This window comes from Neolamprologus brichardi, chromosome 18 (assembly GCF_056152115.1).
Source record: "Neolamprologus brichardi isolate AB-2024 chromosome 18, ASM5615211v1, whole genome shotgun sequence".
NCBI classification, from domain to species: Eukaryota; Metazoa; Chordata; class Actinopteri; order Cichliformes; family Cichlidae; genus Neolamprologus; species Neolamprologus brichardi.
The window spans coordinates 28,020,601-28,048,583 of NC_142121.1; the positions used below are offsets into that span (position 1 = coordinate 28,020,601).

Below are 27,983 nucleotides of genomic sequence, written 5' to 3' on the forward strand. Positions count from 1 at the left end.
TGGCAAAATTTGAATTCCTGAATTCTGAAACTGCATAGCGAGAAGTTTTATGTATTTTTACTTACTTACTTTGTCTAATCTATGTCCACATGGAAAATCATATATGTACATTTAACCCAAAAAATATCCAGCTGGTCTCCTTAATAATCATGCTCTTTATAATGGTAAGAGTTAACTGATAAATAAATATCAACAGTGTGTCACCAGACGGTTAAAGGCATGTGTCGGGTTATTGATTGATTGATTGATTTTTCTGTAGGTGTTTGCGCTTCTCTGAAAATGCTGGCGACATGAATTGTCACTCTGAGGAGGCCACGCAGCCCTGGAGAATCTCGAATCCACTAAACTGTCTTCAGGGTTTTGTTTGTTCCCTGTGATGCCGCTAGATGTCACACAACCAAACACCAGCAGCAGCTGCTGATAGAACCGACACACCACTGAGTATTTCTCCATCTATTAGGTGTCATGCATCCAGTTTAATAGCTAGTACACGTGCGGACAGTGAGTCATTAATTAATTCTGAGGGAACTTGAAGAAGAAAACGATCCAGTGCTGAGATCCGTGCGTCACCGGGTCCCCGGCGGTGGCGACGCGTACTGCTCCTCAGTCGTGCTTCGCTTCAAGCCGGCTTTAAAAAAAAAAAACGGGCCAGTGAGACCGCTCACCGATCGCCGATTAACACATTAATTGAGCCCATCAACCAATCGTTCGGTCGCGACCGTGGCGCCTCGCCCACGGCATGACCTCCGGAGTGACGCGTCTCTCCGATGAGAGGGCGGAGGGAAGAGCGCCGGAGGAGATGCGCATATCTGCAGGTCTCTAGCGCTGTCGTAAAACAAGTGTCGGGAGCAAGTGAGCTAAAATTAAAGCGATGCCAGGAGTAACCAAGTACAATTTAGTGGATGACGCGCAAGATTTGAGGATCCCCATGCACAACGAGGAGGTGTTTAAGCATGGGGTGTGCTTCGAGGCAAAGGTAAGAAGCCTCTGCAACAGATTGTACTTTCTGGGCAGCATTTCAGGCTTGAAGACCAGCGAGTCCTAATATGCTAAACACTGTTATGTGGGCTTCTTGGGTTTCAGATGTCGTCTTATATTGCTTTTTTCTTTTTTTTCTTGCATAATTGTGTGTGTTAGTTTATTGTTGCGTCTTCTGACCATGCAATAATTTTATATTTTATATTAAATTTCCCTTTATGACTTTGTCATTTTTTAAAATTCATTTTCATAATCTTGTTTCAGGGATAATACAAAGTTTTGGTTAAGTGCAGATGAATGAGACTGACTGCACTGTGGGAATTATGAACAGTTCTTTAAGTTTTACTGTTTTGGCTCTGGTCTGCACTAATTACATGATTTCGTCTGTAAAAAAAATCATATAGTTTGTTCGGATGTGTTGTCCTCTTTGACCAACACTTATATAGCCAAATTCATAATTTTATGTAATGTAAGACAGATAAAAACTGTAAATTGCCAAATCTGAGAAGGTAGAATCGTCTATATTTGATATTTGCTTGAAAAAATAATGTGCAGTGTAATTACAATTTTATACGTAGTTGTCTGCTTATCCAAAACTGTGTAAAAAAAAAAAAAAGCCCAGCACTTCCCAAGTATTCACTTCCTCAACAATCCCGTCTTTAAACCTTTCTCTTATGTTTTGCAGTACATAGGCAGTTTGGAGGTGGGCCGCCCCGGGAGCCGAATGGAGATAGTTGCAGCAATGAGGAGAATCAGAGTAAGATTTCCCTGAAGCACACGCACTTTGCCTCTTTGACAAAACCCACTTTGAAACACTGGTGACGTTCGCTGCACGTCTTTGTGCACGTTCCTCACAAGTTCCTTTCTCTGGGCTCGGCGTCCCCTCTTTACACATAAATGACCTGTCTGTGTAAAACTACACAGTGGGCAGATTCAGTGGGCCGTCAGGAGCAGTTTAAATCAGGGCAGGATTCGTAGGGCAGCTTGGATTTTCTGGCTGAGGAGAGACACGGCGCACAGGGATATGTTTGATGCCATCAGGGGAAAAAAACAACATCTTTCAAGCCTCCTTTCGTTACGATCATGCAAGGCCGCTGGAAACAACACGCAGCCTTGTCATTAAACATCACTGCAGCGTTACAGAGACACTCGGGGAGGAAAGGATTTAGCTGCTCGTCAGCTGTTGCGTCTAATCTAACAACCAAGTTTATGGTGTCACTCGGAGATCGGCCGCCTCCCCAGTGACACCCAAGGAAAGACTTAATCCTGATCCAGCATCCCGTACAGTGGGCGATGCTGGTCATTTGATCACACTGGCAAAGATGTGTTTGGATTCCTCTTGTATTTTCAGGCATCTCAGTAGTGTGTGTGTGTTTGCACATTTTTAGAAAGTAGATTCTAAACTTGCTTTTATGCATTTTGGAGAAAATGACAGACACATTCAACAGAGCAGCTCAAATGGAGAAAAGAAAAGAGAGAAACCCACACAATGCACAAAGCAATCCAACCGCTGAAGGCTTTTCTCCTGCATTTTAGCTTTTGTTTATCTGTGCTTAAGCAGACAATGTTAATTTACTACAAAGCTCCTATCTAAAAGACTGCAAAATGCTTTGCTCTAAGTCTTTGAAACAAACTGATAATAGGAAGGCAAACGAGGCAAAAAGAGACAAATGATGAAAATACAATAAAACTGAAAAAAAAAAGATTGTAAATGTGTGTGGGATTAAGATGGATAACATAAAAGCAGGTTTGTAAAACGCTCGGGCTGTTTTTGAGCTCTGTTATCACACAGTAATTAATAGTCTCTGCTTCTGGGGGAGACAGACTGTGAATATTCAAAAGCTAACTTGTCCGTAAAGCACTCGCAGTGGCTCAGGGGGCAAGACGACAGGTGAGCTTCCACAACCTGTAGCGTTATTTTGTTCGGGGGCGGTTTCAGTGTGAATTAGTTTCAGGCTCATGTGCGTGAAAACGTGGCGCGAACGCTTCATCTCCCTCTGACAGCAGCGTGTGCGGAGATGGATGGTCCTGGTTTATGCAGAGCTGCATTAGCCTGGATTGCACACACACACACACACACACACACACACACACACACACACACACACACACACACACACACCACAGAGATCAATGTCCTTCACCTGAGCACCTGCATCCAGCCTGCATGTGGGGAAAAAACTCACACAGCAACAACCAGATGCATTGACAGGACAAGACCAGATGACAAGGACGCAGGTCGCAGGCTTGCATGGTCAAACCTCTCTGGACTAAAATCAGCTCCGCCTCCAGTTTCTGATGAAACTAAGAGAAAGCTCTGTGTCCTCATATTTACACAAACCAAAGGAAACTTGACAGAGAATATCCAAGCCTGCTGCACACACTGGGCAACTGTGTGTGTGCTGGAGAGTGATTTCATCAAACCTTATCTGATCAATTAATAATCTGATGTTGGACTTTGTGTTTTCAAAGCCAAACATGTTATTTCATACTGTATTCATACATATTTCATATCTGTTTTTTGGTTTTTACCCTACATCCTATGACGGTAAGATTTGGAGTCTGAGCCTGCAGTGGCGGCAGAGGACACACTGTTAATCAAGCAGAGGGATGAAAGCGTCCCAAACATGTCCGTCTCCCTCTGGGAAGTCAGCCTTTGAAAACTTAAAAAGCTCCCAGAAAGAGAAACTGACAGTTTCTCGATGTTTACGCCATCCCAGTTTTCCTGCGGGGAAGAAGACAGTGAAAAAAGATAGCTCCTCTCCGTGTGATCCTTCCGCTTCATAGAGCTCCATCTCTGCAGGACCATAAATATATTTAGTGCGAGTCAGACCGGGTAGTACTGTAATCAGTTTGCTTTGATTCAACTTTTGGATTTGTTGTTTATTCTATCTATTCCTCCTTCACAGTATGAATTCAAGTTGAAGAACATAAAGAAAAAGAAGGTCAACATTGTCGTATCTACTGACTTTGTCAAAGTGATTTTGCGCAAAAAGAGGAAGGTCGGTCGATTTTTCCATTTACTTGTTTTCACACCTTTAATGACATCTTTAAGTCACAGTTGTCAGCTGTGTGATTTTTGTCTTGCAACAGAGAAAAGGGTGGTCGTGGGACGACAACACCATCTTGGTGACACAGGATCCTATCTACAGGTGGGCCCTCTCGACTGTAACAAAGTGTACATGTCGCTCTGCTGGAATATGTTTACATGCATCCAAAACACAACCTCCCTGTCAGGCTGTGCAACGAAAAGCTTCGTTTTAGTACCCATCTCTTTAAGATGCACATCTCGAAAAGTCCAGACGTCTCATCCTCATTCCTCATTTGATGTGACAAAAGCTAAGAAATGCAGGTCTCATATTTTAAGAGCTGCCATCATAAAACTTTGGTGAAAAAGAAGTCTGTGTGTGGCTTTTAACTTTTCTCTCAGTGATCATTTTACTTGTCAGATCCAAAATCAGCATAAGCGATTGAACTTTATGTGATTTTTGATAGGGTTAAAAAATAAATCAGGACATTAGCAGGGCAGAGCAGCTGGTCCATACATATTTCAGGTTTATGTGGAAACTTTAAAGTTAAACTACAGTATGCGGTGTAGCGCTTCATACATTTGCTTGCATGTGAAAAATCCTCTGTTCAAGACCAGGAGGAAACACAAACCCAGCCTCAAGCTGGTGTTCTCCCAGTGCTGCTCCCAAGCTGGGATAAATCCTTCAGATGTTGTGATTGCGTGAGAATCAGTTTTTCCCTATTTGGCTGAGACTTTCTAAGTGCAGCTCTGTATTACATAGGGATCTAAATAAGTCACAGAAGAAAGGCCTGGATTACAAAACGAGGTCTTTGAGGCTGTTTAGTGGCAGCGTTTTCTACTGAGGGAAAAAATCTACATAGCAGGGAGAAAAATGAGCACTTTACATTAAAAACCAGCTCAATCAAACAAGCAATTTAAAAAAAATTGACATGTTTTCTTGCCTCAACAGGATCTTTTACGTGTCACATGATGCTCAAGACTTAAAGATATTCAGTTATATAGCCAGAGACGGACAGAGCAACATTTTCCGCTGCAACGTGTTTAAGTCTAAGAGAAAGGTAAGCCTCACTGATCACAGATCCCAAAACTACTGCAAACATAAATGACACAAACGTTATACAGCGAGGATGATTACAAAGACATTGAGTTACAATTGCCCCAGATAATCACTGGCTGGATTACCTTTCATTACAATGTAGCCCTCTGCTCTCCTCTCTGGAGATAATGGTAATGTTAGCGACATTAACCAGTAGAGTTGGGAATCACCATACATCCCACGATACGATATTATCACAATACTTAACGCACGATACGATATTATTGCAATTTTTTAAAATATTTTGCGATATTTTGATTCTGTACATAAAGGTAAACTTTATCAATATTCATTTTATCTAATAACAAAGTCTCACACTCAGTCTTTCTCTCATTTCAGTTTTATTGTTGACAAACTGAACGGTTTGTATTACAGTCTAGTCCAACTTAACTGAATGCAACCATCTGGTACAATTATAGCTATTCTGAACTATGCAATTTATGAAAACTATGCAGCCCCTTCAGCAACTGAAGAATTTGAAAGTAAATTAAAACAAAATATAATTTTACATTAAATAAAAAAGTTTTAAACTTAATTAAAATAAAACATGTCTTAAATTAAAATAAGTAAACTGTCATGTTTATTTCTGCCAAAAAAAAAGGTAAACACATTTGGACAGTGAAGGAATGTCAGGATTCTTGCTCAGAAAAAGGATCAACATGCTCTGAAGTCATGTTCCAGTCCACAAAAACTTTTTTTGTAACAAAATATCGATTTCTGCTGTCCCTGTATCGATACATTATTAGCAAACAAAATATCACGATACTACACAGTATCGATTTTTCCCCCCACCCCTACCATTTACCTGAAGATAGAGCTTCAAAGAAATAAGTGAAGCAGCAAACCAAACTCTATTCAGTGGAAACAGAATTAACCCTGCCAGGAACTCTGAAGCTCGCTAATTGGCGTGCTGTTTGTTTACTCCAGAGGTAAATGAAATGTTGACTTGACAGCTGCCGTTCGTTTGGACTTTTTTTTTTTTTTTTGGCCGTTCGGCTTGCTCGTCTTGTGGGCGCTGTGACGTCACGCGCTGACTTTTGTGCTGATTAAACAAGATACAAACAGAATGTGTTAATCAGAGCACTGCTCAGAGGCTTGTAGGGGGATATATTCCCTTTTTGTTAGAGGCAACATGTCGACTCTCTTCATCCCAGTCTTCAATCTCTGTGAAAGGCTAAGTTGACATAAAAAACACTGGATGGTTCTTCCGATCTAAAACCACCTCTGAGCGAATGACTGAAAGTATATTTTCCAGTGTTTTACTGTTTTAGCGATTCAGAAATAGACAAACATCTTTTGCAGATTTTTTTTCTTTTTTAACATCAACAAAAGATTATTTGCATTTCCGGTTCAGCTTCTGAAGCATCTGTTAATAGCGTTCATGTCTGTAATCTCAGGGATGTATAGCCATAGCGCGCACCTCTAGAATCAGACCCCATATGGCTGTGCTAGTAAATAACTTATGAAAAATGAGAGGCGTGTTCTTCTCCACATATCTGCATATCAAGCAGCGTCAATTTTTCCTCCACGACAAAGACTGAGCATCACTGAGGTTGACTCCCATCCCTTCACCATGGATACCAGACAGACAGTGGCTTAGTGAAGCTGAATACTAATCGTTCTGGTGGGAAGCGAAAAAGAAAAAGGGGCATTTTCGCTCCGCGCTTAAAGACATTTTCACTACAGCTGAACCAAATACACATCACAATGTTAGAGGCATGGTCTGTGGTGCTTCTCTACCTCCTTGGGGCTGTTGAGCCTTATCTGGTTGTTGCAGGCCAAGCATGTGTGCTGAGTAGGAGGAGATGGACCAGCTGATAAGAGGAGATTTGATTTATTTTCATCACGGCATGTTGCAGCGTAGCAAAGCTTCCATGTCAGCTCGGTACACCAACACAGCCTTTTGTGCTCAGCCCTCGGAGGCCTGTCAGTTTAACCTGACAATTTTAAAGAAGAATTCAATTCTGTATTGACTGAGAAATATGACAAATTTCCTTACAGTGTTTTTGCTTTTGCTGTTTTATATTGCTATTTCACTTGATTGAACTACTTTCAAGCTCGAGTTGCCTTGAAATTTAAAATGAATGCCTCGAGGCAGGATGGTCCTCTAGAGGCAGATATCAATAAATGCATTTCTGTGCCACTGTTCAGTATGGAAAGCGTCACCCATAATGAGACTCGGGAAGGATATGGTGGATAAAGTTTAACTCCGGTGGTTTAAGGTTGCTGCCTCTGGACTGCATATTAAGACTTTATGAAAAAAGAAATGCGAGGTTGAGCTGTAGACAGATAGATCTCAAGGCTTTCCAAAGGCTGCTTTTTCACTTGTTTTCACTCAGAGAAGTGTTGTTTTTTTGGTTTGTTGAGCCATCCAAAAATTAAAAAGACACATAACTCAAAGGATGAACCACTTTGTTATTAGCAGCCAGTTGCAAAACCCAAAACTTTAGCTGAATCTACTTAAAATACCAAACATAGCACAGTTTGACAGGCATGAAACAGTATTTTTGAAAAAAAAAAGCTTTCAAAGACCTATTAGCTGAAAAATTGCTATCTTGATATATTGGCATGAGGAAGAAATCTTTAGTAGAACAACATCCGAAAGTCATGTCTTTAAGAAATAGAGAAAAAACCCAGGAGAGGCCTGACAGAGGACCTGAGAGATGCATCTGCACAGAGGAGGTCAGGAGAGCGGTGTAGACAGTGAGTGTCTACAGCAGTCTGTAAAACACGGTGGAGGCTCTGTCACAGTTTGTGACTGTGCTGTTGGAGAGCTTGTCAAAACTGATGGATTTATGAATGCAGAACAGCGCCATCGGGTGTCATTTTTCAACATGACACTGATCCCGAACGTACTGCCAATGCAGCAAAAGAATGAATGGAAAAACATAGTGGATCATTATCAGTTATGGATTGGCCTCAACAGAGCTCGGACTAACGAAGCAGTGTTAGAGCATGTTGACAGAGAACAGAACAAAAGGCAGAAACATCCAAAGAAGAGCTTTGAATGTCTGAAGAATACTTAAAGCAATTACAAGAAAGCTGTCTAAGAGAGTCCAGAGTTGTACAAACTCTGTTTTTGCCTTTTATATCGTATTGCCATATATGGTTGCATTTTTCAAATTGCTGAACCTATTTCCAATTTTCCTGGCAAAATATAACAAGAATATGGTATAAATTTTCCACCAATTTAGTATTACAGTAGCATATCTTATCTATAGAATTTTAGCTAATCATAGGTTATCTCAAGTTTTACCTCCTCAGTCTCAGCATTACTGTTTGTTAACTCTGTAAAGCCTGAAACACTGATGATGTACAAGTCGGAAAAATTCATGAATCAAATATTGACACATGACACTTGGTGTTACAGTTCTCCTATTGAGCTAAACCACTTTGCAACCTTTTTTTTGAAGGGGGGTGGGGGGGGGGTAATTAAAACTTACACTAAAACAGACAAATATGGACAGATGACAAATGCAGATCTGTCTCTGACAACCTAAAAAGCATTAAGCTGTTTGTTCTTAAGGCTAACAACAACATGTAAACTAACTATTTATTTAACTTGATGCTTTCCTCCGTGTTCGATGTTTCACTATACAACAGATTTTGATCTGAATGTGCATCAGTGAAAACAGTTATACACAAGAAATCGTGAATATGACCATGTATTAGTTAATAATTAACTGAGAATAATATTCCTAATCATGGGCAGCACAGTGGCGCGGTGATGAGCACTGTTGGGTTCTTTCCGTGTACTCTCTTCCGGCTTCCTCCCACTCTCCCAGGACATGCTTACCCTAACAAGGATAAGCAGAAGAGAATGGATGCATGGAATTTCTTTCGTTTTTGATGCCAGCATGTACATTTGTACTTGCTTGATTTTGATTTTTCTATTCAAAGAGGCTTATTGTAGTCCAATCATTTCACTTCCCACATTCGTGGCGTTTCACATCATTCAGAGCTAAGTGTGTCAAATTTCAATTGTTTCAATATGCAACCCTTTCCAGCTAACTGTGGAGATAAAACAAAGAGATTACAGTAAAATAGTCGACATTTTTCACTGTTTTAGGATCAACCGAGGGTTAATACTGTGTAATTTTTTCTGTAACTCTCTGGGTGTCTCTCCTCCTGTGTATAATTAGGGTTTGTAATTAGTGGAAAAATCAAGTTTTAGGACATGTTTGTAAATGTCAGGGTTAATGTCTAATGGCTTTTTCTTCAGATCAGTTCCTAACCCTAGCACAGTTACCAAACATTTAAGACGAGTTGTAGTCCTTACTGTAATGCCATTCCTGCGACCCAACTAAAAAGATCTTAGTAGTTAATATTTTTGTCTAATTCAAATTTAATTGAACCTCCTATACTAAAAACGGCTTAATCTTCACTCTGCCATCAGATTTACTTGCTCCTGAAATACACCAATCATCGCTGTGACAGCAGCACGCATACAAAAGAGATACACAAGGAGAAGCAGCTCAAGTCCTCCCAGCATTTGCTGTCCTAATTTGTTTTCTTTCTCCTCCCTCCGTTTCCGTCTGCCTTCACCTCCTGCTTTGCCCCAACATTCCCTTTCCTCCTCCTGCTTGCATTTTTCATCTTCTCTCTCGTTACCTGTGCACAATGTTCATACACTCGCTCTCTCTGTATTCCCTTTTCTTCCTGTGCAACTCCTCTGGGGCCTCATTTTCTCCCCGACTGTGTACTTTCATTTGTGCATCCACCCTCGTTGGCCTCCTGCTGCTGTTCTCTCAAAACGTCAACACACACACACACACACACACCATCTTCTTGGTGTCTCCACCCCACCCCCTCTCACAGTCTCAGGCCATGAGGATTGTGCGGACAGTGGGTCAGGCGTTTGATGTGTGTCACCAGCTGACCCTGCAACAGAAAGACGACGAGCAGGAGGATGAGGAGGGGAAGGCGGAGGAGCTGCAGGCGGTGCCAGGTGACTCACACCGACAAATGCAAACACACAAATCTGCATCCGCAAAACCACTCCCTTCTCTCTCACGTCTTCCCGTTCTGCTTCTGTCACACAACACAACGCACACAACGCCCCCCCGCCCAGGCCTGCGACTCCTGTTTCTCTCGCTTTCTCTGTTATACAAGCTAAAACTCGGAGTGAGGCAGAATCAAACAGTGGCAGTTGAGCACACCTCTGTGTGAAAAGATGTCATTATCCTCCTCCATTTTTTTTTTCAACTTGCCACGTTGAATGTTGAAGCTGCAAATTGGTTTTGGTTAGTTGTGCGAGCTCACTGATCAAAGCCCTTTTTTGTGTGGGCTGCTGCCAGCCGACGCTGTTGCTGTCACTGCCTCTAGATATGTTGCAAACTTTAAAGCACAATTTTTTCTTTTTCTATAAAGCATGACAATCCATCCTGTGCATCTGGTCTCTGCAGCAAAGAAGAGGTTTGCATTGTCAGAGGAGACAGACCTTGAAGCCACTACAGAGGAGAGCATTGAGTGCGTCTCCTCATCAGACCCGGAGAAGAGTAAAAAGGACGAGGCTCTTGGTAATGATGGAAAGGTACTGTTGCCCTTCATCATTTCAGCATCGCTGTTATGAAACATGGAAACACAGAAATCCTGCAGGGAGATGATATAGGCACACGTACATTTTATTTATGGATGGTTATGGCACATGGGTGGGTTCCCATGATGCACTGAGCGTTTCTCCTTCAGTCATCTCCTGTATTCATACACCAACTTGCATTTAATCCATTTAATTGTTAGTAATTCATTTTAAACTCTGGCTTTTTCCCAATGTGTGTCTTTTGCTCTGTCTTCCTCCTCTCATCCCCAACCGGTCATGGTAGATGGCCCCCCTCCCTGAGTCTGGTTGTGCTGGGGGTTTCTTCCTGTTAAAATGAAGGTTTTGTCATGGACTGACCGTGTAAAGCAGGCAAGATAGGACCCAAACGTAGACTCACAGAGGCAAAACTGAACTCAAAAACACAGCAGAAAATGCAAAACTAACTAAACTTAGAATATGCATGAAACTAAACAGGCAGGTAGGCAGAGCACATGGCAGGGAATGAGGGAGAACACAACACTGAACAGAGGGAAGGCACACACAGGGAATAGGAACAGAAAACACATGGGAAACACAGCTGAGACGAATTAGACACAACGAGACCAGGGAAGCAAAAACTAAACACACTGAACATGGAACGCACGTCTTTTACAATAAAACAGGAAACATGAGCTTGACAGAGGTGTGGAGGAAAGGCAGACGAGAGGTAGCAAGGGAACACGAGAGCGATATGACGAGCTGGAGAAACACGGATAAACATGATAGGCGGGGGAACATAGAATGAAACACAAGGAGGGAAACCAGACACAAGGACTCACACAAACACAGACACACAGTAGACAAAGACACAAGGGGGAATCTAATAATCAAGGAACTAAACAGGGAATATGAGAAAATATAAAACAGACTAAGACTACTATTGAACCTAAAACATAATACAAAATATCACTAAAACAAAAGAAATTCAAAGTGCTGGGTCAAAGGGACCCAGAACCATGACAGGTTTTCCTTCTCGCTCATAGACAGCTGAGGTGTTCTCTTTTCTCTTATTATGGTCTCTGCCTTGCAGTGTAAAGCATCTTTAGGTGAGAGTTTAGGAGGTGTATAAATAAAATTGAAATGAACACAGCAAATATAATAAAGAACTATAAATGAATAATTTTTACTATTAATAAACAATTATTTTGTCTTGTAAGCATTTCATTAGGATTACTGTTAGAAAAATAACCAAGTTACCTATAGTAATCTACACTATACTACTATTATAATAATGCTCATGTGGCTCTGGGTGGAGCTTTCTCAAATTTCTGAATATAGCCCAGGATGTTATAGGAAGTCATGTTTAGATATGACACATTTAAAATAGTATGTAGTATCATATATTTGTAGGCAGTGTTTTTCACAGATATATACTCTTGAAGTCAGGTAACCACAAAATATGATCTTTAAATCAGAATGTGCAGAACAAAAAAGGGACTTTTTCTCCTATTTTGTACCTTAGTTTAGTTAAAATAAGTCAAGCACGTTCCCATCCTTCAAGTTTCATTGTTAAAAATACCAACATATCTTTAATTTTTCACTTGCCATCAGAGATGGGCAGTAACGCGTTACTTGTAACGCGTTACTGTAATCCGATTACTTTTTTCAAGTAACGAGTAAAGTAAGGGATTACTATTGCAAAAACGGTAATTAGATTACCGTTACTTTCCCGTAGGAACGCTGCGTTACTGCGTTACTAAAACCATGATTTTTTGCTAGAATGTCTCATAACAGTGACGTAAGCGAGTGCGACGTTTGTGACAACAGCTGTGTGCAGATCAACAATGGATAATATATCGAGTGCAGAGAGAGTATGAGCGTGCAGCGTTTAAAGCGTGGAAGTACTGACCTTACTTTGAGTTTGATTCCATAAAAAGTGACAAAAACATTAGTGTCCGTTGTGCGTGGGAAGAAAACTTCTTTTTACAGTGAAAAAAAACCCTAAACTTACCACACTGTGAGTGTGGTAAAAAAAAAAAAAATCAATTATGACTCATTCACTTTGATTATTGATTTAGGAGCATGGTTTTATTCATTGACAGGTGTCCTGACACAGTAACATTTTTTAGGCTTTGTCCAACTTTTAGAGTTATTAAAATGAACTCTTCACTGAGTCTCATGTTGAAGTGTTTTTGGAGGATTTTTAATGGACTAATCCGATATTAATATTATGCCTTGCTGTGTGATAGCGACCATCCGATACGTTTGTGCTTCAGTTTTGGAGAATAAAAGTCTAATATTTCATTAGTCTATTACATAGCACTAATTAACAGATATGTGGGGGACACACACTCCATGTGTCCCAGCAGACTAAACCACAAACTAAGCCTCCAAACTAGATAGTTATACAAGCACGGTATCTATTTACAGTTAAAGCATGAAAGTAAATACAAGGAAATTATATGAAAGGAAGCAAATTTGACATCAGTATCTCAAAGACAAAAGTAAAAGCACTAATTAGCAGATATTTGTGTCTCTGCATCGCAGCCATACAGTTTATGAATGTGGCTTACTACCCAAGTAAAGAAAAAAGTACATTTTTAGCTGGTAAATTTGCACTGCGCCCTCTCATATAAGGTAAAATGAAAGAAAAAACAACTGGACAATGGCCAAAACGCCAACAAAATAAAGCTTCAAAATGCATCCAGTACCAAAGTGTGACGTCACTGTGGCTACATCCATGTTTTAGAAGAACTGGTCTGAGATATTTAGGAGTGAGCAGAAGCAACTTATGCATGTTAACTATGGGTAGGAGTGGCTGTAACTCTGGTTTCCTCCAGAAATGTTGATTAGTTAATCGGCTATAAATTATCCTTAAGTTTGAATATGAATGCAAATTAACTGATGACCAGAGTCGACGCCACCTCAAGCCCGGTGTCCATCCACCCATTTGTTAATCCTGAATTAGGTTACCAAAATATATAGATGGGATTTTTAAAAAGTCAAAAATATTGTATTATTCAGTGCTTCCTGGAGTCCCACAGCTCACAGATGGGTAGTTTGCTAATTTTAAAGTTTGTCCTCATAAAAGCTCAAAAGATCAGAAAACGGCTCAGAGCTCAGAGGGATGTGCGGTCTTGTAAGCAATCATGTCTTTAAGGGTTGCTTGTGAAGAAGGGCTCTTTAATATTGATAGGATCATATGGTTTATTGATGAAATCACAGCCAGGACTTTTAAGTGCTGCTCTGCTCGTCCTGTGGTGTCGGACAAGCCGCTCTCTGCTATCTGCCTGTCTGCTCATTTTCCCACCGAGTCTCTGAGGAACTGTCAGCTTTATTAATCACAAGAGAAAACCGGTGTTGCTCTGACGAGGTGTTAATTGGTTCGAATCGAACAGTTATTAAGTCTAATTGCACAATGACCCGAGAACAAGGGAATTTAAGCGTCATAGTTTTTGCGTTATTCATTTTCCTGCAGCATTTCATCAGGTCTCACGTGCAACCTGTCTCAATCCTGTGTTTGTAATCTGAAGGTCAAGTGTCCTTCAGAGTGAAGTGTTAATGACATTGGAGTCCAATATATTGATTTCCCATCTTTTTCTTGACAGATAAGACTTTCATGTCAACAATTCCTGCTGTAGCACTCCAGCATAATTGTGTGAGTCATTCACCCCAGCAGCAGCGGCCCATACAGTCAATACACATCTATTTATAGAAACCCTAATTAAAGCACTGCTTTCACAATTGGATTTAAGAATATTAGACAATTTCTTTATTCTTATTGGACTAAGGTAATTTCTTTACAGTATAATTATCATGCTTATGTTAAAAAAAATGCCAGTCTAAATATTAGACTTTGATTTATCACAGTGCCTCACGCACTTCAAGATAATTCCATCTTCAGCTCTAAAATGTTGGTAAATTTCATGCCTGTCGTCAGGACCTCAAAGAAAAAAATCAAACACCAAGTAGTAGAGAGTTTACAGAAGAACGGCCAACACTACAGAATTCTCCATCAGCAGCAACTTCAACAGAATAGCGTTTATTGATTTTTATTTGCTGTGAAATACAGTTCCCACTTTGATATTTTCTTCATTTATGCAACTTGACGGGGTAGATATTGCATTGATCGTTTTCCCGCTCTCTCCAGGCTTGCTGCACTTCACTCTACCTGCCTGCACTTCAGCAGCATTGAGCAGTAAAAGTGGATTCACATTATACACACATTTTAAGATATCATCACAAAATTCCTTGTAGACACCCTAAGCATCAAGCAGTGAGGATATCTAAGAAACCATCTGTGGATTTCTCCATCGGGATGAAAGCACAGGCTCCTTGCTGTCAGTGCAGCATCTTTTTGCATTTTCCTCCCTGAGGAGCTCAGACTGGCAAAGAGAAGCTTTCAAACCACTGCTGTAGACATGCTTTTACACATACAAAAGTTCATATATTTTTTCTTTCTGCTATTAGTCACGTAGGATTGTGGGTTTTGCTGCCTTATACTTTGTTCTCTGGCTGTGGCCAAGCTCTGTTTCTTCCTGATGTCAGAGACTAATGCCGACTTCAGCCTACAGCATATCAGCTTAACACAGGCTGGTTATTCGTGTCCGGAAAGAAACCAGAGTGTCAACTTACCAGTGTGCCTCATATAATGTGGCATAATGGATAAAAGCTAAAGCCAATTCATGGGCAGACCAATATTATCGGCTGATATCCGGTGTTTAAGTCTGACGTCATCCAAACTCCGCTTCAGGTCCCAAAGTCAAACAAACACTGCGGCATCACTGAGAGTTACAAACTGCATAAATTCTTTCATCTTTAATAAAATAATCAGTGTTGCTGCTTTACCAGGTGTAACAATTAAGTTTAAAATCCAGGCATCCATGAAAACAGAATTTATGAAGTTTAATGGAGTTAGATGTTAGCAGGGTGTTAGCTTGCTAGTTTCCACCTAAACATAATATACTATTGTCTGACTAGGGATGGGTGTCGTTTAGGTTTTATCCGATACCAGTACCAAACCGGTACTTTTGAGACGGTGCCGGTGCTTAAACAGTGCTCGAACCGGTGCTTAAAGATTGGAGAACACAAAATTGGTCCAAAAACCTCTCATGTTCAGCTGTTTTTTTGTAAAAAGATAACAATGTTAGCCTTTTCTGCAGCTAGAGGGGATTTATGGTATCACTCTTGGCTGGAAGCAGTGCTTAATCAATGAAAAAAACAAACTTTGTCCAAAAACCTCTCATGTTTATCTGTTTTCCTCTTTTTCTTTGGTCATTTTAGCCTTTTTGGCCAGGGTGAAGGGAGTATCTGCCATCAAACAAGAAGACAGCCGCATGTAGCTATGATAATGTTTGCTAGTTCACCTTACATGCATTCATGTAATAACGTGGTTAGCCTACTCAACGTGAATTACACACGAACAACATAAAGCTACTCACGCAGAGAAGAACGGCTGCTGCTGCCATCATCATCCGTCATCATTTCTGCTACACTGGCAGGGCTAGGGGCCAGGACTCTCCTCTTTGGGTTCTTGTTGCTAACTCCGGGTCCGATAACAGGCACCACACCCACAGTAGATGTGCTCGGTGTGAGGTCTCGCAGCAAGCTATCAAATACGGCGCATTTCTCGGCTTTTAACAAAATGCTATACAGTACCAGGTGTTTCATCAGATTCGAGGTGTTACCTCCTTTGCACAGTATCACAGTATCACCTTAAAGCACTTGTTGCAGACTGCCGAGTTTGCATCTTTTGCTGTGAAGTACAGCCAGACTTTGACCGCTTCGCTTTGGGCATTTTTAATCTGTAGCTCTGCTCTAAAAGAACGTACGTACCTGGGCCCGCCTACTACGCTCGCAAAGGTAAAATGATTGGCCGGAATCCAAAGTGCATGACATCTCAGGGGGAAAAAAGCACCAAAATAAAGCACCAAAATGTGTGCTGCTTTTCGGTCTGGTTACTACCGTTTATGTCAGAACCGGTGCCATAATGGTACCGGATACTGGTACCCATCCCTATGTCTGACTGAGTCATTTCTGAAAAAATTCAAACGTACAGCTCTGTTATCACTTCCAACATAAATGAAGACAGAAAACTAAACAGCAGTGACGTTTGGAGGGTTACTGAAGTTGGGCTAGCTGGTATATAATGATGTGCTACGTGGTGGCATCGTTCAAAGATGTTTGTTTACAGTGGACATAGATAGCTTCTTTCACTCCTCTTTCAAAGGTTTTAAAAATACAACCGCTTTAAAATGAAGAGCAGTTCCAGACAATTACACTGTTGTCTAACTATCTCTCTTCTATTAATGCATTAGTGTAATACAACCAAGGTATGTGGGATCCACTTGGACAGGCAACCAGGTAGCAAACTGGACTGTCTAAAACATCATTGATAAGAAAAGATAACCTTTATTAGTCCCACACATGGGAAATTTGTTTTGTTACAGCAGAAAGTGGACAGTGCAAAGTTATATAGCAAAAATTAGTGAACACTGGAATAGAATAAGAATAAGATACTGTACACAACTGTAATTGAAGACAGTTTTAAATCACCAAATATTGTTTCGCTGTCGGTTTTAAAACTCCTACATCAGTCAGATTCTGACAGATTCAGTCATTTAAAAGCAATCTCACATAATTGTGATGTATAACACTGCTGGATCATTTGTCCACGATTTTGTTAAAACCTACTGCTCTATTCCACGATCTCAGATAAGCATAACAGCGTTTACTTATTTCAGGAGTCCTCTTCATGCCCTTCAGGCTTTGTATATTCCAGCTCTGTCCCTTTGAGTGTTTTTCACGAGTCACTAATAAAAAATCACTTCCATAAAGGATAGAGCTGTGCACCTTCAATCATAGCTCCTCCTGTGAGACTCATCTCTCCTCACTCCTCCATCCTCTGGGTGTATTTTAGGATTTGAGACATCCTCCATGAGGATGCTGAGATGGATCACAGGTAGGAGGACAGAGGGAACTGAGAGGCACATAACAGAGGAATCAAAAGAGCTACTTTGGTTGCCGTTGTCCGATTGTATTCTTTTCTTGGGAAACGTTGATTTGATCCCGAGTGTGTGTGTACTCCTATATGTCTCTCGGTCAGGAAAAGCCAAAATAAATCTATAATTGCCTACTCCTACAAAAATACTGTGTAGTCTGATCCCAGCATAATGGTTGTCAAAGTTTGTAGATAGCAGTATTTATGTGTGTAGTGAATGACTAGTGAAAGTGCTTCAGTTCAGCTTGTAGAAGTAGTGGAGCCTAAATCACCATCATTTTATTATTCATTATAGGTATCTGATGACCCGTCTCTTCTGCTGAGCTCACCCATCCTTGGAGCCTCTGTGCTGGCTCATGCTGCAGCAGGGGGATCCTGCTCTGCAGAGCACCAGGTCCACTTCCTTCAGAAACAACTGCAGCAGCAGGAACAACAAGCACTAGCAGCTTCAGCGCAGGTAATTTTCCCCTTCTGGAACCTCACAGAAGATATTTTCACCTTTTAAGTTTGTGTGAGTCTCTTCATGGGAAAATGTGTTCATGGAAAATTTTACCGTAGTGCGAACTTCCACAACGGCAGTTTTGAGTATAGCAGCTGTTTATGTGTGTTTGCCTGTCTGTGGACAGATCTTGTCAGCACCACGCGAGGTAGAGCCATTAAAACGTCACGGAAGTGCCGTCGAGATCGAAATGAAGCTTGCATTTAAAAAGGGGTGTGTTCCGACCCATGAGTGCTGAGTAAATGAAGCTAAAAATATCCACGAGTATTTTTAAAGCAGGTGATCTCATGCCACTGTGACGCTATCGCATAATTTTTTTCTTCTCCTCCTTTTTGTGATGAAACTCTCACTAACTGTATTGATGCACACATTTTTTTTCTTTTTTGTGCACTGAATCATCAGCTGTGATGCATTAAATGAAAAATCACAAGCCTTGAAGAATTCACAGTGTACCTGTGTGCATACCAGCATCAGTTGTTTTAACCCTTTAAAGCCGAAACCCTGAAATAATTGGCAGAAAAATTGTAATTTGTTGAAAGTGGAGTGGTTATTGAACCTTCTGGACATTTTTTTAAAGAAAAAGATTTGCATTTATGAGTTTTCATTCTGGGTTATGTAGAGGTATATGTCTAAAATATGATCTGCTTGATGTTACGGGGTTAAAATATGCTCAATAATTAAATGAAATGTGCTTTTCTTAATGTAACTGAGCAAAGGTTGTTTGACACAAAACTTCCTGATCACATAAAAAAGGCTAATTTAAAAACCTCCCAGGAAACAGGACATGAGTATCTGTATTTATGATTATGAAATTCACAGAGCGCTTTCAGACACTAAACCTTTACATAAACAGTTTCAGGTAACACTGAATATGCCCGGGCAGTGGCATTTAAAAGTTGTATGTCTGTGTGTGTGTTTAGGTAAATGTTTTGCAGGAACAGCTGTCGGTGGAGGCGTGTGCTCGGACTGAAGCCCAGGCCAGAGTGCAGAGGCTGCTGCAGCAGAACACAGACCTGCTGCAGCACATTTCCCTGTTGGTCAAACAGATCCAGGAGCTGGAGCTCAAAGCTGCGGGCCAGTTAACATCCAGTGAGTGGCTAATACGGTTTTGTAATTGACTTTCCACTCAGATCGTTTTCTCCTTTAAAGTGTAGTGTAGATTTTTATTTGGCTGCCTTTAATCTTCCTGTTTACCTCCATTCTGATCTGTAAAATAAATCATCAATTTCTCCCTGTTTTTCTTTACTTTTAATTGGTTTCTTTCTTTCCCATTGCGCTCATGTTCTTGTACTCCGTTTTCTCTCCTACTTCTGGCACACAGTTAATTATACTATGACAGCCCTCTTAGAGGGTACCGCTCCCAGTTCTCCCGTTCCAGCACTCACTCTTTGTAATCTCAGCTTTGACCCGTCCCCTCTTCTTTCATGGTCTGCATCTCTGTTTATATGTGATAAGGAAATATCTTCTGTGCTTTGCTTAATCCATTATAAATATGTCATATCTGATCTCTTCTCATTTCTGTTTTCCACAGTGGGTTCCCAGGACAGTCTTCTGGAGATCACATTTCGTGCAAAGCCTCCCGGCGTTCCTCATGAACCCCCCACCCCTTCCTCATCTACAGGCCTGTTAGCAGCTGAGTCCCAGCTTCAGATTAGCAATAGTGCCTGGGTCTCTGTCCTGCCCGGGTCCTGCTCTCCAGGCACCACGGGCGCTGACACCATCCCCTCGGGGCTTAGCAGCAGCGGAGTTAGGCTTGAGTGCTTCCGCTTTACTTCCCGAGCGGCAGACAGCCAGGAACAGGGACAGGACACAGGGGAGACTCCCAGCGACGGGGCCCCCGATGAAAGCTCGCTGCTGCGGGAGCAGGTCCTGGGAGCCCTGGAGTTGCTTCGTTTCAGGGAATCTGGGATTGGATCAGAGTACGAGTCAAACACAGATGAGAGCGATGACCGGGACAGCTGGGGTCAGGGGGAGGGAGCGGGGGCCGACGGAGGAGCCCGACTTTTAAATGTGCTGAATGCAGAGAGTCTGCCAGACTGCTTGGGAGATGAAATGGCTGTTTAGTGGTGATGTGAAAGCTGCACCAGGCAACTTTGAATCTATGTAAAAGCCCAATGGGAAATAAGTAAAATTCAGAATCTGAAATTATCTGTATAACGTGACAGAAAACTGCATAATCTGCAGGTATAAATTACTTGTCGCGCTCACTCACCGCTGTCCTGGCAAAAGTTTGACATTTTTTGCCCTTTTGATTTGCACAGCTTAAGAAAATGTCCGTCTGGTTCACTGGTAGCTCTGTGGATTGTTATTTCTTGCTATTATGTAGTTAATATGTCACACTTCTGCAACACAGAAAAATGTAATGCATTACTTTAGAATCCGTGACACCCAACTAGGGCAGTAATATGATAATAATAATAATAATAATAATGATAATAGCAGAAACGTCTTAGAATCATTGAGCATGCTGTTTGCAAATCATCCATATTTTTGTTAATCCTTGGTAACTGCTATATAATAAATTTAGACATCATAATGTCTAAAGCCATGCTAGCTGCTCTATGAGGGTGAGCTAAATGCTATGCTAATATGCACACAAATGCTGTGTCAAAAATTGCTGTACTTCCATAATTACACGTGATCATTTGAGTACATGTTCAGAGTGCACTATAAGTACCCAGCTGATGGACTCAAAAAGTTGAGTGTGGAAAACTACAGTTTTCAGTTAAAGTCATTTAGAATGGAAGGGACTAAGCAAAACACTGCCTGAAAAGTGGAGGTAACTGAGTAGTTTCTCATGCATAAACTGCACCAAACAATTGTGAGTGAAGACTAGTCTGATTTTTCCATGCTTGCTTGACACAGCATGTGAAACCAGTATAAAGTTCACTTTTTTTTATTATTTCCTAGACTTTCATCTATCCGTTTTTGTTTATTTTCCATTCATTTTTAACTAAAAGATGTCAAAATGGGTCTCTTGTTTCAAGTACTGTGGTTTAGTGAAAATGGAAATAGATTAATAGCCATTGGTAGCACGCTAGTAAAATTCTGATTCTTCTAGGTTTTAAAGAAACTGTTGATCCGTCACGGTCCACAAAGCTTTATCGCCACAGGCCAAATACAGAAAAGGTGCTCGCATTACTGGAGGGGGGCAGGTTTCGCTGGCTTCCTGGACAGTTTGCGCCTCGAGGCTTGTGTAGCCCTGCTGAGCGAGTGTTTTCCCCTCATGGTCGAGAGGTTTGCTGTTTAAGAATTTCATGGAAAATACTGTGTTTTTCATTTGCAGTTTGTGCACCAGAAACTGTTCATTAAACAAGATTTTTCTGACAGTGAAGTTGAAAAAGGCCCATTGTTCAGTATTGATTACGTGGCGTTTTTTTGTGTGCAAGGGGTGTGGGAAAAGCCTGCATCTTTATCCGGTGTTTCCCACACTGCCACAAATTTGGTAGAAACATTAGTGCTGATGCTAGCTAGCAAGCTGAAAGTGGCATTCACTGACCTAAGCACTTATATTTGGCACTGTGTGATGTTTAAGTGCTAAACTGTCATCTTCCAATAGAATAATATGTGATTAGAGACTCGACGGATTGGTGTTCACAAAATGTGGCAGCTAGCATGACAGTTGCACTAAAATGCTAATCTGTGCACAACTTGCCATGTTCAAGCAGTTAAAATTCATATGTTATGACAGTATGTAAATAGTATATTTCATGTGAGCATATGTTTAAATTCAACCTGAGGCACAGGGGCAATTCTTTAGTGTGTTATCATGTTCACAAATTAACAAGTAGCTTTTAGCTATTTTATTAGCTAATAACTAGCTAAGTTAAACAGTTGAGGCAGGAATAATGTGACTTGTTTATTTCAAGCAGTTGTTCATAAATTTGCCAATTTCTACAAGTTAATATTAATTTTTCAGATTACATTTTTATCAAATCAACACTACATACATGAAGTAACATTACGTACTGTAATCCTCAAAACTAAAATGTACCTTCTGCTTCTCGGCTTCAGTGCAGTGGGACATTTAGCACAGTGCAGCTTCATTCAAACCCTATTAGTCAGTACAAGTGCTGTGGTGTTGCAGGCTGTCTGAAAATCTCTGCTGTGTGTATGTGTTTGATGATTGTTGTAATGTTTGGTTCCTTGCCTCTGAGAGCCACTCACACGGCTTTTTACACTGTGGTTTGATGACATGTCCAGCATGGACACAGTCATTTTTGCTGTTTTTTCATTACCGTCAAGAAAGAAAAAAGTCTGTTTAAACGTGTTGACATAGTTGGCTTTCTTGGGGGGGGGTTTGAGTGGGGACCTTGCTAACCCTCGCTGTGACACTCGTCTGTAATCTCATATAAGAAATGGGTTTAATAAGCAGCTATACCTCTGAAAGTATTACCTTTTTTTCTGTACATTGTACACAGTAAAGTCTGATTAACTTAGCGATTCTATATATATTCAGCATGATTTTGTTCATAATGGTCTTCGTTCTAATTATGTAGTTAAAGATGATTTTCTCATTTGATTATTCTGTGTGTCAGAGGTGCACATGTCACCGGGCAGGCGCTGCTACAGTCTTGTCTATGCTGTTAAAAACTGTAGCCGCTCGATACTGTAGGAATAATTCATTAATGCCGTATTGCGGCAGTGATAACCTGCTGTATCACTGTTGCGACACCCTTTAAAGAAATTGTTTTGAAAATGACCTCAAAGTACAAATTCCAAAAAATATGTGATCTAAAAGACTTTTCTGGACACCTTCATATTCTTGCAGCCAGCTGCCGCACCGGCTCCATCACGCTGACTGTGAGCCAGCTCTTTAAATCACTGGATTGGGGACGTGTTTTTGAGTTCTTTCCAAAATCAATTAATCTCGTCTTGGCCCTGCTCCCTCCCCCATCCTCTCCTCTCCTCACCTTCCTTTCCTCTCTTCCCTGAAGCTTATCACCCTGCTCCGTCAGTCTCTTAACATTTCTCTTCAAGGTTATGTCTGTTCACAAGAAGTGTGCTGAAAATGAAAGTGCACTTACATCGATGTTTCTCCTCGTGGAATTAAATGCCCTTTCTCAAATGCCATCGGTTGTCATGTGTGTCCTCTTCGTTTGGTGAAACTTACAAATTGCTGAAATATATCCAGGGCTGCTTCAAACCTAAATATGTTCCTAACATAATGATAAGCCGCATCCGTTTCTGGGCTGACCTTTTAGAAATGTTTTCCTCGTTAGTATTTCCAACTGCTTGAGAAAATGAGATGTGGTCCTTCGTGAGGCCAATGGCCCCCTATTATCGTTAGAGACACACCAGCTGTGGTCGTTAAACAGGGTCAGCTCCCATTAAGCACACTGCAGACAGAAGCAGCTTGATGTAAGCAGATAAGGTAGAAAATATGAATAACGTTAGCCATTACCCTCCCACATCCTGCCACGTTACCCTGCAGCTCCGGTAGTGCAGCTGCTGCTGACACAGATAGTGGGTGGCCTCCAGGATTTGGTCTCTACTTTCATTTGGTTGATTATACTGTAAAGAAAAAATGGTCTGCAGTGTTATTCTGTTCACACACACCCTTTCTGAATCCTTTCAGTCCCTTTCTCTGAACTCTGCAGGTGAAATGGATTGAAAAGCAGTTTTACTTTGTGTGCAGTGTTGTATTTATCCCTTAGTTTTGGTCTTTTGAGACAGACTGGAATGAAAATATCAGCCCAGATTGAAGTATCTCAATGACACTGCCAACAAAGCTTTTATCGCATTCAGTGAAATATCTGAGAGCTTCAAAAACTGAAGGGCATAATTTGTTATAGGAATTCACATTTCCTCGATATTGTCAACTACTGATTGGCAATCCATCCAGGCTCTCGCCCCATAACGGCTGAGATAGGCTTTCCACCCCTGTGACCCTGAATTTAGTAAGCAACAGAAAGTTTTGCAAGTCAGACTCACTTTTATTTTGTAGTTTGTGAGTTAAATGTTGCTGGATGGACTGCCACGAATTTCACTACATTTATGCTCCCCACAGGAAAAATACTGAGCAATAAAAATTCCTCCAGAGCATTCGTCCCTTGAGGTCACAGTCTACTTGTTTTTGGACTTGTAGTCAGACGTTTGGGCCAGCTTTGTTGTACTTTAATCAGCCAACCAGAAGCAAGAGGTAGATCTGAGGGAGAAACAAACGTTTTTACATGCCAATCACAGGGTAGCCTCACCCTAATGCTGCTTTAGCATCTATTTACTGTGACTGTTTAGTATTAAATAGTGACGTCATTTTCTCACATTTATAAGAGAAAGGACTTTTTTTGCACTTCTTTCAGAGTTCACCCTATTGGATGTTATTAGGAATGTGAATTTAAGGCTTTTTTGCACTGGCTTCTCTTTTCAGCTCCAAAAGCATCTTTTGTGTACAGTCTTTGTTCCAGTGGCTAAAATGTATACATTACCTGCTTAATGTTTACAATTTGTTCAAGTACTCAAACCACATGCAGTGAATCTTTGCATTGCCATGTTTCTCTGTTGTGATGTGAAATAAGTGTATCAAAGGAAAACAGTTGAGCTGTTAAAATTAGTTTTGAGCATGTTAGCATGTAGCTCAAGCCCCTGCGATACCTTAGCTCATCACTAAGAACCAGAATCAGAAAAGATAAAGTACGAATATTCCTCACCTGTTTTTTTTCCAGTGCATCATTGCATTAGTCATTATTCGTTCCAATTAAATGCACAATCTGGGTGATATTTGTGCCCTCCTACAGATGTGAGTAGCTCCATGAGCCATCGCTGTGCGTCATGTATCCATGGATACCTGAGGCAGTGTTTCCATCTTTTATTCCCTCTCTCACTTGCTTCCTGAAGAATAGCTCATTCCCTGTGACCCCATCATGGTCAAGTTCCACACTGAAAGGCTGTCAAACAGAACAATCTGCTTTGACTCATGAAAGGAACATGTGAGATATACTTGATGGAGCTAGCAACTAGCTACTAAGATCATAACCCTGTGAGGGTCTTTTAGAGCCCGAGCACTAAAAGTGTGAAGGCCAAATTGTATCTGCTCTCCTTATTATCATTACTTGGTCAAATGAATCACCCTTTTGAGGGTCTAAAGACACTTGAAAGCACATGAAATTTTGCCCACACGTCAGGCCTGGTGAAAATTCACGTATGGAGAGGACGAAATGGCTCCACAGTGTCACCTATGAAAGTATGAACCAGCACACAGACTGAGCTATTTGAATGAAATTTCTTACAGAGGTCCAACAACCCACAATGTACGAAAGGTCCATGAGACCTATGATCCAAACATGACAGGAAGTCCACCATTTTTACTTTACTGTGCCATTTTGGAGATTTGCTGATGTTATACCTTTTCAAAATCCTCCTTGGGATTTTATCAAATCAACTTCACATTTCAATCTAAACCAAAGACGCTGGTGAATATAAATTGCAAAGCTTTTGAGGTTTTGCTGAAGCGTGTGTCCGCAGGATCATTTTGATCATTTGCCATGAAATTTTAATTTGCTGTCTTTCACACATACACTACGGCTTCTACGTCATCAGTGTGATTTTTCTTTCCCACCAAAAAACTGAAATAAACTGCATAAGGAATATATTCCCCAAAAAAGCCTGATTTAGGAAATCAGAATCAGAGAGACTTTATTAATCCCATAGGGAAATTGAGTTGTCATAGCAACTAATATACAACAAACATCAAACACTCATATAAAATGAAGTCTAGAAACAGATATATATATATATATCGTGGCTCAAGTGTTGGGTGTTTGTCTTGTAATCAGAAGGTTGCTGGTTCGAGCCCCGGCTCGGACAGTCTCGGTCGTTGTGTCCTTGGGCAAGACACTTCACCTGCCGCCTACTGGTGATGGCCAGAGGGGTTGATGGCGCAATATGGCAGCCTCGCTTCTGTCAGTCTGCCCCAGGGCAGCTGTGGCTACAACTGTAGCTTGCCTCCACCAGTGTATGAATGTGAGAGTGAATGAATAGTGGTATTGTAAAGCGCTTTGAGGGGTCCCGAAAAGCGCTATATAAATGCAATCCATTATTAATATTATTATTATTATTATCATATATACATACAAGGACAAGTATGTGTGAAAATGGAATTATGATACAACTTAAAACATATATGTGCATGTAAATATTTGATTCTTTTTTTATTGTCAGGAGGTTCACTAAACACTATTTTCAAAAAACATTTTCTAGCAATTATTTCATGATTCAGGCAATTGTTATAGTGCCACCTAGTGGTAACAATAAAAGTTGTCTGGGACCAACAACCACGACATGTTAAAAGTGACTTATAAGTCTGGAATGCACTGAGTCGCTGCTACTTCAGTACATTTGTTTAAAAATTAAAAAAAAAAAAAGCTGGCACACTTTAACTCATGACTGCATGATGCCATACATTATACGGTTTTGGCCCTTTCATCTCTTTGTATGTGATTGATACACTATTAGGATTGCCTTTCATGTGTTACAATTTAATGTTGCTTTAATGCTTTAATGTTTGAAGGCTCGCAGTGGCACGAAATAATAACTCCCCTCAAATGTGTTAAATTGAAAGTAACGAACCTGTTTTGAAAATGTAAGAAATTGAAAGTACAGATAGCTGTTTAAAAATGTATCGAGTAAAAAAAAAAACTCAGTTAAAGTACAGAACACAAGAATGAGGCGATGTAATGAAATCTATACCATAGGAGCGTCTATTAAAAATCTCGCTCCACGTGGTGAGAAAGAAATGGTCAGTGAGAGATGAGGAAACAATGACATCCAGCCAAAAACTAAAATTGGAGCTCGGATAGAGAGCGTTCACATCTCAAGCTTGTCAAAGGTAGAATAAAAGACCAAAATATATCTTAATTTAATATATGTCAGCCTAGCAGGCTAAATTACCCAAATTCTGAATATGTTTTAAGCAGTGCTGAATAGAGCAACGATTCTGATTGTTCTGTTTTTGTGCTCTAGTTTTAATTATATTCTGTGCATAACAGTCACACAGTGATTTATGGAGTTAATTTGTTTGCTTGAGTTTTTCAACATAAGTGATGTTTTAGTGCTGATGACTGCACAGGCCAAATAAAGCTGCAAGAAATCCGAGTTAAAAATCAATATCAAAGTACTTTAGCTCAGCATAAAACCCCTAAATGATAGCATATGCTAAACATGAATGTAAACCCAGAGCTGGTTGGCTTTCCAAACATTTTTAAATAGGAGCTCTATGCCAGGCTGTTGCAACTGAAGATAAAACATGTAAAAAAGCAATGCTAAACTTGCAATAGCTGAGCATAACGAATGCAACAGCAACAAAAGTTTATCTGGATGTTTCTGGGCTTTCAAATGAAACTGTTAGCAAAGAAGGCTGTTGCCTTTTTTTCCCATTTCTAATCCACAGACACACACACACACACACAGAGCATGGTCCATTTAAATGTAAGAGCAGTTTGTTTGTATCCCATGAGTTTTTCTTTCCTACTCAAACATCACGTCTCCTTCAGTTCTAGTTTATCTTCACATGAAAACGAACTCCAGCCTGTTTCTGTCAGCAGCTCTTGGTGAAAGCTGCCACTGCAGCTCTCAGCTGCCTCTATACACCATAATTGAAGCCATTTGTGGATCAGGTGGAATTCTGGGATTTTGGCCTCACCTCAAAATCCCAAAGCGTGTTATTTTCTCTCTTTTCTTTTCTCGGGCCAGTAGGACTCTTACATCAGCCTCCGTTTCCTCTCGCTCTCTCTTTCCTTCTGCGTCTCTTCCTCTCCTCTCTCTCTTTTCCCCTCCCTTTGCTATTCCAGAAAGAAGTCCTTCAGAGGCAGAGGTCACAAACTTGTGGTCCTGAATGCATCGGCGCACAACAGATGTGGAATA

The 27,983-nt window shown here is 40.7% G+C and overlaps 1 protein-coding gene across 1 annotated transcript; it reads left to right on the top strand.

Annotated features, from left to right (window-relative positions):
* Positions 1 to 419: 419 nt before the first annotated feature.
* Positions 420 to 23,195, top strand: nos1apb (nitric oxide synthase 1 (neuronal) adaptor protein b). Its single transcript, XM_087832193.1, has 10 exons — positions 420 to 976; positions 1,664 to 1,735; positions 3,888 to 3,980; positions 4,072 to 4,130; positions 4,959 to 5,067; positions 9,924 to 10,053; positions 10,511 to 10,638; positions 17,919 to 18,080; positions 19,043 to 19,211; positions 19,654 to 23,195. Exons 1-10 carry the CDS (start codon positions 872 to 874, stop codon positions 20,184 to 20,186), a joined length of 1,560 nt encoding a protein of 519 aa, XP_087688319.1. The 5' UTR covers positions 420 to 871; the 3' UTR covers positions 20,187 to 23,195.
* Positions 23,196 to 27,983: the final 4,788 nt, after the last annotated feature.